Source organism: Astyanax mexicanus, chromosome 23 (assembly GCF_023375975.1).
Source record: "Astyanax mexicanus isolate ESR-SI-001 chromosome 23, AstMex3_surface, whole genome shotgun sequence".
In the NCBI taxonomy this organism is placed as follows: domain Eukaryota; kingdom Metazoa; phylum Chordata; class Actinopteri; order Characiformes; family Acestrorhamphidae; genus Astyanax; species Astyanax mexicanus.
The window spans coordinates 887501-902169 of NC_064430.1; the positions used below are offsets into that span (position 1 = coordinate 887501).

A 14669-nucleotide genomic window follows, 5' to 3' on the forward strand; every position below is an offset into this window, starting at 1 on the left:
AATCATATATCACGATATGGGATTTTTTATATCACAATTACGATACATATCATGATATACCAATTTTTAAGTATGTTTTCAGTTATTCTTCGAAAAATAATATCATTGCTTACTTTTTTTTCAACTTTATTTCAAAGTGACATTAAACCAAACTTTCACAAATGAGAATTACTACCTTTTAGTGCAGCAATATGTAATATATGTACCAAATGAAAACAGATGAGGTAGATGCAGTAGCTAATTTTTTCAAAATTAAACAGGTTTTTTTTTTAATCGAGTTATCAAAATAAACTCAATTAACATTTTTTAAAGTGTCCGTCAAATAACGTAAAGCAGCGTCATGTCGCAAAACCACATTTTGAAGCTTTTTTTTTGGCGAGGATTACTTTATTATCGCTTATATAAACTGAGTTTGTGCAAAGTGACCACGCCAATAGATTTCATCGTAGCCTACTTTATATATATTTGCATGAATAATTGATGAAATTACTGTCGAAACAATAGGGACGATAATAGAGACACGTTTCTGTTGTCCCCATGATATTTATCTTTCTATCGTACAGCGCTAGTGTAAACCATCACATACGACATCCTGCATCCATGTTTGCTGGCTTTCATTTTTCAGCAGGATAATGATTATCCACACAGAGCAAGGAATATATGTTTCCTAAGAATGACGCTCGCAGACACCACCATCTAGGAGCAACACGATGGCTGGAGTCTGGATGGAGTGTTTATGTTCTCTTTGGGTCTTCATGGGTTTCCTCCCTCAGTGCCAAATACATGGAGATAAGATAAATTTGATACTCTAAAATACCCTGGTGTATATGCATGCCCAGATTTGTATTGGCGGTCTGTGCTGGGTCAGCTCCTCAGTGCTTGGATAGTGGTTTCCGGTTGAGAATACATTGTGCATGATTGGCTGCTGCTTCTCGCCGGTGTGTGTTGTGTAGAGCTTAGATAGGGCCAAAATATCAAGCCCGACCCGGCCCAAGCCCATGCAAGAGTTAAAACGGACCTTTTTAAAAAAACAATTTGGGCTGTTTGAATGAGTAAAATCTGTTCAGAGTGTTGTTAATTTACATTGCAACACTGAAGAAGACCTGTTACAGTGCGAACAATGATCCACAGGCCTAAACATTGGTAAATTAGGCTACAGAAGTGATGTCTAAATGACTTTCCTCTAATCTAATATAATTGAACATGGTTTACGAGTAAAAAATAATTTCTAAACAAAGATTTTTTTATATTGAGCTTATAGTCTAAGTGCAAAAACACAAAAAAAAAACAGTAATAAGGCTAAGTCAGGTATGCAATAAGTGGAGAAAAGTGGAGTGTGCACTGTTCACTTGTGCAACTTTTTAACTTTTTCTAAAACACAGTTTGATTTGTTACTTTGCTGTATTGTGATTATCACTTTATAGCTTTGTATAAAATTAAAAATAGCATTAAACAACACACACCTAAGCTCAAGAATCTAAGCTCTTATATGTTGGTTGGTGTTGCTAGAGTGCTGTGTGTAAATAATTGTGTTTAGACTGTAATTGGAAACATCATTGGCTTCCTATAAGACAAAAAAAAACACTATTTACATGTAGTTGTAAGTAAGTAAGATTGCAACCATTTCTTGTCCTGCCAGGTCTCCAAATTTATATCCAATCCAGCATTTATGGGCTGAGCTGTGACTCCAGCATCACAATTTAAGCGTACCGACACTGGAAAATCTGGCACAATTTGTTTGAAATGATGAGAAAACATTTATAAGCCTTTGTGCAACAGATTCTGCTGTTGTTGCAGTGGTTCCAGCAGCTTTTTTGGTCAGTTTTTAAAGTGTCTCGGCAGCTTGACTTGAGAAGCAAGCTTAAAATCATTCATTTGTGGCTTAAGCCATCTAATACAACAGTCCGTTACTCCTAGTAGTGATACAAGGAACTTTTAACAGCTCAGTGATCTGTGCAGAACATCCTGCAGACAGTTGCTGCGTCTCATAGCAGAACTTCCTTCCGACTGATAGCAGCATTTTTCAGCAGGGTAATGTTCACCCACACACAGCAAGGGTTTCCTGATTTTTCTCTCCTTTTTAGCATTTGAGACCAGCTATGTTGCCACAATGTGTTCTAAACTGATATGAACACACTGATGATGCATTGTTCCACTGATGCCGTGCTGCGGTGGTTCCTGCGGCTTGCTCTGGTGGTTCATAAGGTATCCTGTTGACTAAGCTCAAGATGTGAGCAGAGTTTTATCGGATTCTCTTTGAGGATCATGTTTATAGCTTAGATCATTAAGTTGCAGCCTTATATCATTAAGGCCTGTCCTCTCTGATACATGACTGAGAGAGATGACCCCCCTGAGCTTCCGTAGTTTCGGTTACGCTCTCGTGCAGAAGTGCTGTGCTCTAATTAGTGGCCTGCTAAAACGCGCTCTGAGGCGCTGTGGCGTCTCTGTAGCGTCTTCAGTTACACCGTGATGATCAGAGACTGGGACACTGAGGGAGGAAATTAGAGTTTGCCAGCAGGAGATATACACACACACACACACACACACACACACACACACACACACGTATAGTCACACACACAGAGATATAAGCTGGCAACATAAAACGGCTCCATTCTTTTCGCCTCACTTTCTTCTGACCCGTTTTTTAATTGGTTCCTGATTCTGTAATTACATAATAATTAATTGATATTGATGAAAGCTGATTTCCTGCTGTTTTAATATTCTCTTTTCTCATTACAGTTAGAACAGATACAGAAGCACACGTGGTACATGTGAGTATGAGTCTCTTCTGTCTTCTTTTTGTGTGTGTTTTGTCTGTTATATTGGATTGGAATTGTGAGTATTGGTATTGTTGCACTGTATACAGTAGGGATACAATGATTACGCTATGTCCACTGACACTTAAGCCCTGACGCATCCTATTCTTTTTAATGGAGAGAGCTGCCACATGTCGCGGTTCATGCTGGGTTGCGTTGAGCTAAACTTCACATGTACAAGCCTCACGCACACAAACATCCACCTTTCAAACATGGAAGAGAAGCGAAAAATGCCGAAATATGAATTTATAGAACTTTAGATTATATTAAGGTTAAGTAAAAATAAAAACTCTTAGCATTGTATATGAGCCGATGTGGTGTGTTTACACATTGGAGACACAGAGATTAGAAGCCGAGTGTTTGAACTTATTACCCCTCCCACCCTATAACCCCTCCCCCCACACACGTCGACAATGAAATTCTGTATCAACATTTTTTTTATAGTCAAGGTTAATCATTGCAGCACATATTAATACACTGGACAGTTTGGACACAAGGTTTAAGAACATTTTTAAAAGTACTTCTTGTTAGAGCTGCACGATATTGGAAAAATTTTACATTGCAGATGTTCTTTTCTTTAAGATATTTATTGCGAGATTAAACTGTGCTGACCGATCTAGAGCTGAGTCAGCACTAAGCACTCAAACCCAGAGGAAAACAGCAAAACGGCAGTTATCGGCCCTTTAATTAAGTATTTAAATGGATTAAAAAGGGTAAATTTGGATTTTTCTGGGATTAAAAGAGTGAATTCATCTGTAACTGGAAATATTTGTGCCAAACTTTTGACATGTGCGTTTACAAGCACGTGCCCAACCATGTGGATGGAGGCTATGCGGTTACCTCGTGTTTACTTATTGCGTACATAGTGATAACTAAGCTTAAACAATATATCATGCAGCCTAGAGACTTTAAAAAAGTCTCCCATTCATTCAGTGAAAATGAAGGTTGTTAGGATTGTTAGTGATCCCGATTCTGCGCAGTAGAGACCAGAGGAGGGAGAAAGACTGTGGAGAGACAGCCTCCTCATTTAAATAACCCCGCCCCTGAGTGCTGCCTCCACAGAGCTATACACAGTCCCACCCAGGCTAGGTGTAACCCCGCCCTTTTACAATAACCACACCTTTTTTCATAGAGCTGAATAACATTTAAAAAAAACGAATTTTGTGGGGATATAAAAATTTAACAATATAAGCAGAGGTTACACTAGCTGCTGCATTTAAATAATGGAGGTAGAATTACAGTATATTAGAATAAAATGTGATTGAAATTTGTTCTGTTTTGCCTGTTTTTGAAACCTATGGGGATGGGTGGGGATACACAGCTTTCTGCAACCGAACAGCAGGGGGCGCCCGACCTGTGGTGGCTTCACTTTTGAGAGACGATGCTCTGTCCAGCTATACACAGTCCTACTTTTGGTGCAGTATCATATTGTTGTATATTTTTTAGTAAATGTTAAATCCCAGGTAAAGAGCCCTAAGCATACTAGTGTTGCTACAGCGCTTCTCAATGCTCCTCGCCCTCCGTCCTCATTTATCATCACTCTGTGCTGAGCAGTGCCACCCGGGTGCTTTTAAAAATGTATGGATGAACAGATCACGCATGGCCTAAGCCGGCACTGGGCATGCGAGGCAGCCTGGAACTGCATTAAAAATACAGGAGAGTTGGAGAACAGGTGCGCAGAGTGTGTGTGTAGTGTTATTAAAGCAATTTCTCCTGTTCTTCTACCCGTCTGTCTCTCTGTCTGTCTTCATCTATCTGTTCAGAGGAGGGAAGAACGAGCCGGAGCCAGAGCAGCCCGTCCCGCGAAAAGTGGCCATCCGGACGCTGCCCTCGGCCGAGGACATCGATCCAGACGTACTGGAGAGCATGCACTCGCTCGGCTGCTTCAGGGACAAAAACAAGCTGATGAAAGACCTGCTGTCGGACGAGTGAGTTATATGGCCCTCTCATTGCTATCTTACACCCTGATACAGCACGGCATTAATGAGCAGCTCAGTTTCCTCTGCTGAGAAGCGTTTGTTGGACACGTCCAGGTAGCTGCACTGTTAAAATTTACAAACATTACACTACGAAAGAAGGTACAATAAACAATAAATAGAATAAGAATATAGTTAAAAGTACTAAATGAATAAAAAGCACTGAAGAGCAATAGAAGCTAAGAGATTAGAATTAAAAATTAGAACTGTACACAAGTATTAATATTAAATCAACATTTAATATATACAAACAAAATATATATGTAAAACAGAAGCTTCTAAAATACCATAAACTAATTTGAAGTTAAAAATTTATACAATCTAAAATAATTGAAAAGATAATGGTAGTAGTTGTGTTTTACTCAATAATGCCCAGTAGTAATGCATTACTGTGTTCTGGCTGCTGCGCTTGCACAGATCTCCACCTCTATGGGTGTCGTAGTTTCTCCACAAGCACGCAGCTTAAAAGCGGGATTTTATCCGTAAACAGGTGCCATGATTAGCGTCACAACAACTCCCATTCATATCGCAGTCTGTGTCTGGCTGTCTCATTAATAAACTTCTGACAGCGCTTGCTTTGGGACGCCATATTGCGACGGTTGCTGTGTTTTACGGCTCTTGTTTCTCAGGGCTTCTAAACCCACACAGCAGCAGCAGCAGCCTGGCCCTCGGCAGTGTTCGCTTTCTCTCATTCATCATCCCCCAAACTCCTGCAATTACCACCTGTACGCCCGCAGTGTGTGCCCACCTTCTTAACGCTGCTGATGGATGGCATGGTTCTCTTCCCTAAAGCATGGCAGCCTCCCCGAGCGCCCGCCGCAGTTTACCCAGCGCTCGCGGCGAAGACGGGCCCGTTTACCTCCCGGCTCGCGGTTTAACAACCGATATTTACACCAGGATCTCACATTGTCTCATAACGTCGTTCTCACACTTTTATTACAGCACATATTCTCACTTACAGCTAGTTTATCTTTGTCTTGTCGACTTGAGTTTAGTTTATTATAAGGAGTACCTTATATTGGTTATATTGGAACTTTTAATTTTGCAGAGATCCCGCCCTGTCACGGAAGTTCAGGGAGTCTCCGATATTATAACTTCAAATAAAAATATTCTCATTTAGAGCATTTATTTGCAGAAAATGAGAAATGGCTAAAATAACAAAAAAGATGCAGAGCTTTCAGACCTCAAATAATGCAAAGAAAACAAGTTCATATTCATAAAGTTTTAAGAGTTCAGAAATAATCAATATTTGGTGGAATAACCCTGGTGGTTTTTAAACAGTTTGTTTTCATTCATCTTGGCATCATGTTCTCCTCCACCAGTCTTACACACTGCTTTTGGATAACTTTATGCTGCTTTACTCCTGGTGCAAAAATTCAAGCAGTTCAGTTTGGTGGTTTGATGGTTTGTGATCATCCATCTTCCTCCTGATTATATTTCAGAGGTTTTTAATTTGGTGAAATTAAAGAAACTCAGCATTTTTCAGTGATATGTTTTTAATTATTATTATTATTATTATTTATTTATTTTTTTTTTATAATTATGTCCCGTTTTCTTCACAATTTTAAAAGGCCAATTACCCAACCCACTCATTAGGATTCCCACTATCACTAGTGATACCCCGACACCAGGAGGGTAAAAACTAGCACACACCTCCTCCGACACATGTGAAATCAGACTCCACCTCTTTTCGAGCATCACCACGTGCTCTGAGGAAAGCAAGACATCACCATTTGTAGTGATGTTGGAGAGATCACCATCTACCCACCCAGAAAGAGCAAAGCCTATTGTGCTCTCTCGGGGCTCCGACAGCTGATGGCAAGCTACATGAACCAGTGATTAGAACCAGTTTTCTCCTGATCATAGAGGCAGCACCTTAGTCTGCTGGACCACTCAGAACAGAGTCTCCCATATATTAATAGGGACTTCCTGATGCTTGCAAATAACTTACCGTATTTTTCGGACTATAAGGCGCACTTAAAAACTTTTAATTTTCACAAAAATTGACAGTGCGTCTTATAATACGGTGCGCCTTTTGTATGGATTTTACTCGTCAGGTTGTAAGGAGCAGTAAACACACACTCCGTGCAGCGTTATAGAGAGTTTCAGTGCTATACAGAGTCCAGAGCCGTGCAGCTCCGAGGCTGAGCAGCAATAGCATTAGCTAGATGCTAACCGCTAAGCTAGCTAGCTTATTCACTGAGATCAGTATTATCTAAATTTTACTCGTCAGGTTGTAAGGAGCAGTAAACACACACTCCGTGCAGCGTTATACAGAGTTTCAGTGCTATACAGAGTCCAGAGCCGTGCAAGCTACGGGGGACGAATCGCTAGCTAATATCTCACTGTCTTACCAGAACACGCAGGATTACTCAGTGTAACACTGTCGTTTAAGTTTGGGTTAACTTTACTAGTTTAGGTGACTAGCTAGCGGATAGCTATGCTAACGCTGGTGCAGCAAGCCTTAGTGGACATCTGGAAATCTAAGCTTACTGTAAATAAACTGAAGCACGTTACTCACCCAAATAAACAGTTTTCAGGAGAGGAATCTGTGTAGATTAATATCCAGCACTCGTTTGACTTTGAAAGAGCTAGATTTGTATACTGAGACGCTCCACCGGCAAGCGACCACCCCCGGTGGGGGAAGGGAAACATGGCGCCACCCCTGTTCACTTTGATATAGGCACCCTTTCTAGTGTCACTTAACGCGCCTTATAATGCGATGCGCCCTATGTATGGAAAAATAGCAGAAAATAGGCGTTCTTTGATAGTGCGTCTTATAATACGGTGCGCCTTATAGTCCGAAAAATACGGTATATATAACTTATAAGTTATATCACATAACACAAAAACTTTCACCAGCTTTACAGGCATTATAATAATTTTGATGTCTCTCTTTCTTCAGTGACAACCAAGAAAAGATGATTTACTTCCTGCTGCTGGACCGTAAGGAGAGGTATCCCAGCCACGAGGACCAGAACCTTCCCCCTCGCAACGAGATCGGTACTGACTGCTTTCACTTACTTTCACTTCTCCTCTTACTTTTACTGTTAATCGCTCTGAAAGGACAGTGCCAGCTCCGCTTAACTCATTTAGCCTGCACAGCATCTTATTAAGCACTTAATCTGCTGTAATTACTGTACTGCTGCTGTAATTACTGCACTAATGAGCGAACGCCGGTTCAGACCCTCCCAGGAAGCGGGTCGACTCTCCGCTGCTGACCAGACACAACAAGAGGAGGCCGGAGAGGAAGTCCATGGAGGTTCTGAGCGTGACTGAGGGAGGTTCTCCGGTACCGGTCCGACGAGCCATCGACATGAGCCAGCACGGACAGAGGTACAGAGTTAGATACGTACTAAATAAAGTGTTTTATCAGTAGGTTATAAGGGGAAATGTGAGGGAAACCAGTGGTACAGAAGTTGCAAAATACTTAAAAAATAAATATAATATAATTAGAAGTAGTAATAGTATCAGTCAGTGTAACGTTTAGCAGTTTATTTTTCTGACCGTATCAATCTAAATTTAAAAGTAGAAAAGTGGGTTGAAATGTGATTTTTCATTTTTTTTTCCCATTCAGTATAGTAAAGAATGTTTTATTTTTCTCCAAATTATCCAGTTTTTCATTTCAGCCTTTCGCAAACAGAATAAAAAAAAGATTTTCAGATTTGTCCATTTTTGTTACCTGTATCAAATCTGATGGTATAATCCAACTTGCAAAATGCCAAAAAAAAAAAAAATTGGAAAATAAAAGAGATTTTTCTTTCATTTTTCTGAAATTCCTATGGTGATGGGCAGAGAGGAAAAAACTAAAATTGGAAAAATGGATGAACTTATTTCTTGTACACTGCACTACATAAAAAATAAATAAATAAATAATAAGTTTTACATCCAATTTTCTATTTTTGCATTTAGCCTTAAACGGTCAAAAAATGTAATTGATAATCGTTACACTGACCATCATTTTCTGAGTGTTTAAAGGCAAAATGCAAAAATAGAAAATTAGATGTAAATTTTCATTTTTTATTAATGTAGTGCAGTGTACAAGTAAGTTTTCATACATTTTTCCAATTTTATTTATTTATTTTTATCTCTGCCCCTCACATTTGGATTTTCAGAAAAAGTTTGATTGTACAATCAGTTTTGTGTTACAAGACACAAAAATAGACAAAATTAAGAGATTCACCTTTTCATTTTTCTTGAAATTTTGTTTGTGAAAGGCTGAAGTGAAAAACTAGATAATGATAAAATTATAATTTCTTCTTCACTATACCAAGTTTTATACCCAGATTTTAATTCCAAACAAGCACAAATGTAGACGTTTAATCAAAATCAATGTTAAAGTTTGTTCACAAGTCAATAAAAATGTCGCTTATGATCACAGTTAGAAATCTGGTAAATTATTAGACCACTAGTACAGTATAGTAAGTAGTATAGTGAAGGTTTAGTATAGTAATAATCACTATCTCTGTTCCTTTTTTTCCCCTCCCTTTTACTGTAGTGAATCAGTGTTGAGTAAAAGCCTGGATATTTCTGATGGCCACCCCAAAGTTCAGAGTAAAGAGGAAAGGTACTAATGCGTCCTATTAGATCAGCGCTGTTCTATCACTGTTAGTTCTGAAGATGCAGTGGAGTTTTAAAGCTCATCAGACCGGACTCTGGACTCCGGACCCCAGATCTGAGCTGGCGTTTGTTCCTCTGCGACTGACGCTGAGTGGATGTGCTATAATTGGAGAACTTCTCTGCGCTCTGAAGAGAAGTTTCTGTGAGGGTTTTTTAGCGCAGTGCTGGAGATTAGCTGGGGACTGAACTTTAAGGGAATGGAGGTGCTGAATTAAAATGAATACGGCTTTTTTTTGTCCCTCAGTTTTTGGCAACGCTTCGCCCCTCTGGCTCTCTCTCTCTCCCGCACATCAAAAGCATCTTATCTCCCTGCTCTCGCCTTTCATGTTTCCGTTTGATGTCTGTTGGTTTTTGTCCCGTGGTAGATCCCAATTTGAGGTTAATTTCCTCCCGCCTGTGTGTTGTCGGTCCCGCAGACGCCCCGCACTGTTTGTTTGTGTCGGCCTGCGTGTTGCCGTCTGATTAACTGGGAGACGGAGGTTATCTCGCCTTGCTTTCGCCAGCTTTAGCTTTTAGCTCTTAGCATCGCACAGCACCGTTCTCCTACGACCTTGAGTGACTGAGCAGAATTTTAGAGTCTACTTTTATATTAGCATTAAGTTGCTAATTGAAGGAAAAAGGCAAAATACAATGTATTGTACCAGCAACAAACCACGACAAAACCACGGCTGATCCTGAATTCTTTCTGTAGTTAATGCTTAATTAATCCGTCACACACCATGTGCAGTTTTTGTTTTTATTATAATTTTAACATTAGTATAGTAGTTCCAAATAATTTAATATAAACTACGGCTGTAAATCACATCTAAACAAATCATTAAAAATAAAAACTGTGCTTTTGAGAATCCAAACAGTGTTGCAGAACAAAATTTTGTTATATTTCAATGTTATTTTTGTACATTGCTAATAGAAATCGTAGGTTTTGAAGTACACATCTGTTTAAAATCGCTGATCACACGTTTAGTCTTAAGTACGTTCCATATTGGTATGATATTACACTTTTGTTCTTTTAATCACATTATACACAACGCTAAAATGTAATTTCAGTTTAGCAAACATGCCAACAGAAAATTGTTTATGCATTCGAATAAAAAATAAAAAAGCTCCCCTGCATCTTTATACATAAATCTTTAATTCTTTACTTCTGCGGTTAAAGATATGCTTTATTCTCCCTTCCCCAAACAGTAGAATAGCTCCTGCTTTTCCTTTCACCAGTAGAGAACAGTTTTCCAGAGATTCCTGTAGCTGTAGAGCTTCTTTAACAAACTTTTAAAAGTATTTGAATCTGCGTTTGTCTATATTTAAATAAAATGCTTTTTTTGTACTGAGCATAAATATTTAAAATAACTTTACAAAACATTAAAAATAATTATTTAAAAGTAGCATAACAGAATTATAACTGTTTTAAACTGAGACTTTCAGAAAGAAACAAATTCAGCTATTCCTTTCTAAGGTATTTATTGCTGGAAAAAGACCAAATGATGCTGACCACTCTGTTACAATTGGCTTGTCACCTGCTGTGCTACTTTTAAAATTCTTTGATTTAAAAAATCTTTTTTTTTTTTTTTTTTAAACTACAGTGCATGTTTTAGCCCATACAGTGAGTAGCAGAGCTAACAAACACCACTAACCACACACACCACCAAGTGCTGCAGAATTTCAGTCACAGCAGCTATAGTCAGAAAGCTAAAGGAATCATGTTTAGACGGTTTTTGGTGCTAATAAGCAACAATTTTTTCTGGTTGCCACTTTAAAACTAATACAAATAAACACAAATTTGTACATTCTTACAGAGCTTAAAGTTATAGGTATGTCTTGTCTGTCCATAAATTTGTATATCTGCATTGTAATATCAGATATTGACAACAGCTCAAAATTCCCATGTCTGTATGTCCCTAGTTCTTGGTCTGCACAACCGTGTTTAGAAATGTAACACTTTTTAAAACTGGAAGATAATGTGAATTAAGATTTCCTGCACTTTACTCACATCTGAAACCCAGATATAGAACTGTCACACTGTAGATTGATAGATCTGTTCTTTAAGCCCGTTTACGACAAGTGTGAAACAACTTTGTGCCTCAATGCTGGCCAACCATTGCATTCAGTGGGTAAACTTACAGAATTATTAATCTTTTATTAAAAAAAAAAAAGCAATATTTGGATGTTGTGCCTCTTTAAGAAACCATGGCCTAGGGGAAGATCCTGCATTATTACATGCTGTAGCATCACGTTTTACTGTTTACCCTCTGCGTGTGTAGTGACTAAATGATTGCTAAAGTTTGGTGCTGAATGTATGATGTGTTAATCTACAGCTAATTAAGTAAAATACAGAAATGGTGAATGTCTGTGTTCTGAAATGTGTTTGGTGTTGTGATTTTCTGCTCGAGTGATCGGATGCGGTTTGTGGCGGTTGGATAATACACATTAAAGTAACACATGTAATTGATCAGTTTATGGATCAGATGCTTTCCTCGGAGACGGCTTGCGTGAGCCGCGTGTCGTCACGTTTTAACGATGATTTACTGTTTTAATTTCTTCTGGTGACAAACCCTGTTGTGTCTACGGGCAATTAAACCCCAGAAGCTCATGGGAGTCTTCCACACTGACAGTCCAGCATCACGTTCAGTTAATGTAAAAATAAAGAACAAAGAAAGAAGCTAAATTAGCAAAAGGACAAAGGGTTTATGTACATTTTACTTATTGTCATATTAAAATTATATTTGTGTAAAAAGCATGACATATGTGATGTCTATTGCATTATTGTATATGTATTAGGATTTTTTTTTTTAGAAGAAAAGAAAATCTATCATTTATCCGAAGGCTAAATATCTAACATGTCTTTCTACCTGTTTCTTTATTAAGTTTGCTACTGAATGCATTGCATTAAATAGCCTAAATGTAACCTACAATTTATAAATTTAAAAAAAAAAATTATTGAACACTTTTCATTTTAGCACCCAGCAGAGAAACCGACAACACACAATACGTTTACCTCAGTAGTGCAGTTCTAATCATTAATTTATTTAAGCAACTATTTAAGTCTATTTTATTTAACTATTATGTGATTTAAATTTTCACAGAAAAAGATTTTAGTAAACAGCTAAGGCACGCTAAGATTAAGTTAGCTAAGCTAATGTTACTATCCTAGCCCTGTACAGCTCGTATATTTCAGCCAGTTTGTGAAGAGGTAACAAATACTAGGCATGATTAACTTCATTTCAGAAAAAAATGAACTTAAACCTGCCGTTTGTCAGCTGTTTTCACTTATTCAGTTCTACTGCACTAAACAGACTACAGCTAAAAGAGAGAATCGGACAATACATCGAGAGCCACATCTTTCCAATACATGATGACCACATTGTGATTGTCCTTCTGTATGTAAATTTATCTTGTTAGGTCGAGGTCCATCAGCGGAGCTTCATCCGGTCTGTCCACCAGCCCACTCAGCAGTCCACGGGTAAGCCCTCTGCCTACACTCAACTCCATCTGCCTGGGCCTGTCCCAAATCACACCCAGCCATTCCCTAGATAGGCTCCCTCCTGAGGGGACGGTGTCTATCTATGGAATGTGGATGAATGGAAAACTCATTGATGTCACATCCTCTGTTTATGTCCGAGACATGCAGAGAAATAACACACATTCCCTTTTCATTTCACAATACTGCAGTATGAAGTTATTAACTTAACACATCTTTGTCTAGTCTATTTTTGGAGTATACATTGGATTTCTGCTTATATTAATGGTTTCAGGTCTAAACAGTTGTATTATTTTTGGAAAAAAATATGGTTCTTCTGAAAATTGCTGCCAGTATTAATGAAAACCTAAATGTTCCTAACAATATTTCATTTAGGACAATTTTAAGTACTAGCAGATAGCTTTGCAAAACTGGTATCTAAGTGACTGACGGTGGTCTTCAGTTTGAGAAGCTGTTGCTGTAGTGTATTATAATAGTTTAGCTTTACTGAAGTCCTTTCATACAATGTCATTTGAGTGTACACTAAATTTAACCTGCTTGTAGCTTTTATTGCTGCTTTTCCACTGCAGGGATGAATGTTAGCACGCCGAAATTAGATGTGCCTGGTTGTTGACATTGCTAACAATTCCAGGAACTGGTCTTATCCAACATTGCTGCTGACTCCATTAGCATGCTGGCAACCTGGGCACATATAATGTTGCGTTACAAATGTGTTAGCATGTCACAGCGGGGTATATCCAGTGGCACTGACACATTCTCAGCCTGCCGTCAACTGGGCACGTCCAAAGGCACACTAGCAATGGCGACGACCGGGCTCATCCAACATTAGATGCAACATGCCTGCAACAGGGGACACACTATGTTGCTAACACATGCCAACAATTGGGCGCATCTTATGTTGCTAACACCCTGGTAGCATTCCAGCAACGGATCACGTCTAACACTGTTCTCAACGTGTTAGCATGTCACAGCTGGGCATATCCAATAGCGCTTACACTGTGTTAGCATGCCGGCAATCAGGCACATCTAACACTGCTAAAACCCTGTTAGCATGTTGCAGCCTGGCATATCCAGTGGCACTAACAAATTGTTAGCCTGCAGGCAAATGGGCACATCCAAAGACACGCTAGCAATGACGACTACTGGGCTCATCCAACAGTACACATGACTCAATAGCATGCCAGTAATCGGGCACATCCAGCATTGCTAAAAGTGTGCTAACACTGGTGACTGGCACATCCAACTAATCAGCATATCCCTCAGTTATTAAGCTCCTCCCACTAAATGGTTCTGTGTCTCTAAGTACAGTCAGCTTTTGTAAGTATTCTGTGTTGAACCGTGCCCGTGTGGAAAAGCCAGCAGTTTGGTTTCCATCCATGCTGAGAACCGTTCAGCCCTGCAGTGTAAAACAGGCTTATGTAGAATTGTTCAGCCAATTAGAGCCAGCATCCGGCATCAGGTGTTTAAAAAAGGGAAAATCTGACAGGTGACGCATGCAAATGATATCACCCTGCCCTCTGTGGCAAACACTTCAAAGCAGATCTCCAGTAGACGTACAGTGCAGGTTATTAGCGCTGCTTGAGGTCTTGGTTTTTTTGGAAAGAGCAGTAATACGCTCTACCAAAAAGCGCTGCCATAACTATCTGTGCTAAGAGTACGCATTACTGCTAGCTCAATCAGAAAGCAGTGCCAGCGTAATTAGCTCTAATCTATTCCTCATTCAGAGGATTGTAGCCTCGAGACATCCGTGAGCCCAGGCTGCTAATGGTTGGGTAAAAA

At 39.1% G+C, this 14669-nt stretch overlaps 1 protein-coding gene across 5 annotated transcripts in view; it reads left to right on the plus strand.

Moving 5' to 3' along the window:
• Positions 1-14669, plus strand: part of brsk2b (BR serine/threonine kinase 2b) — a 214043-nt gene that overhangs the window by 173508 nt on the left and 25866 nt on the right. For all 5 annotated transcript variants that reach the window (XM_049470950.1, XM_049470946.1, XM_049470947.1 and 2 more), the window contains exons 9-13: positions 2743-2774; positions 4583-4747; positions 7701-7798; positions 7981-8131; positions 12812-12872. In XM_049470950.1, the coding sequence (XP_049326907.1) occupies positions 2743-2774; positions 4583-4747; positions 7701-7798; positions 7981-8131; positions 12812-12872 (507 nt within the window). The remainder of the gene's footprint in view (positions 1-2742; positions 2775-4582; positions 4748-7700; positions 7799-7980; positions 8132-12811; positions 12873-14669) is intronic.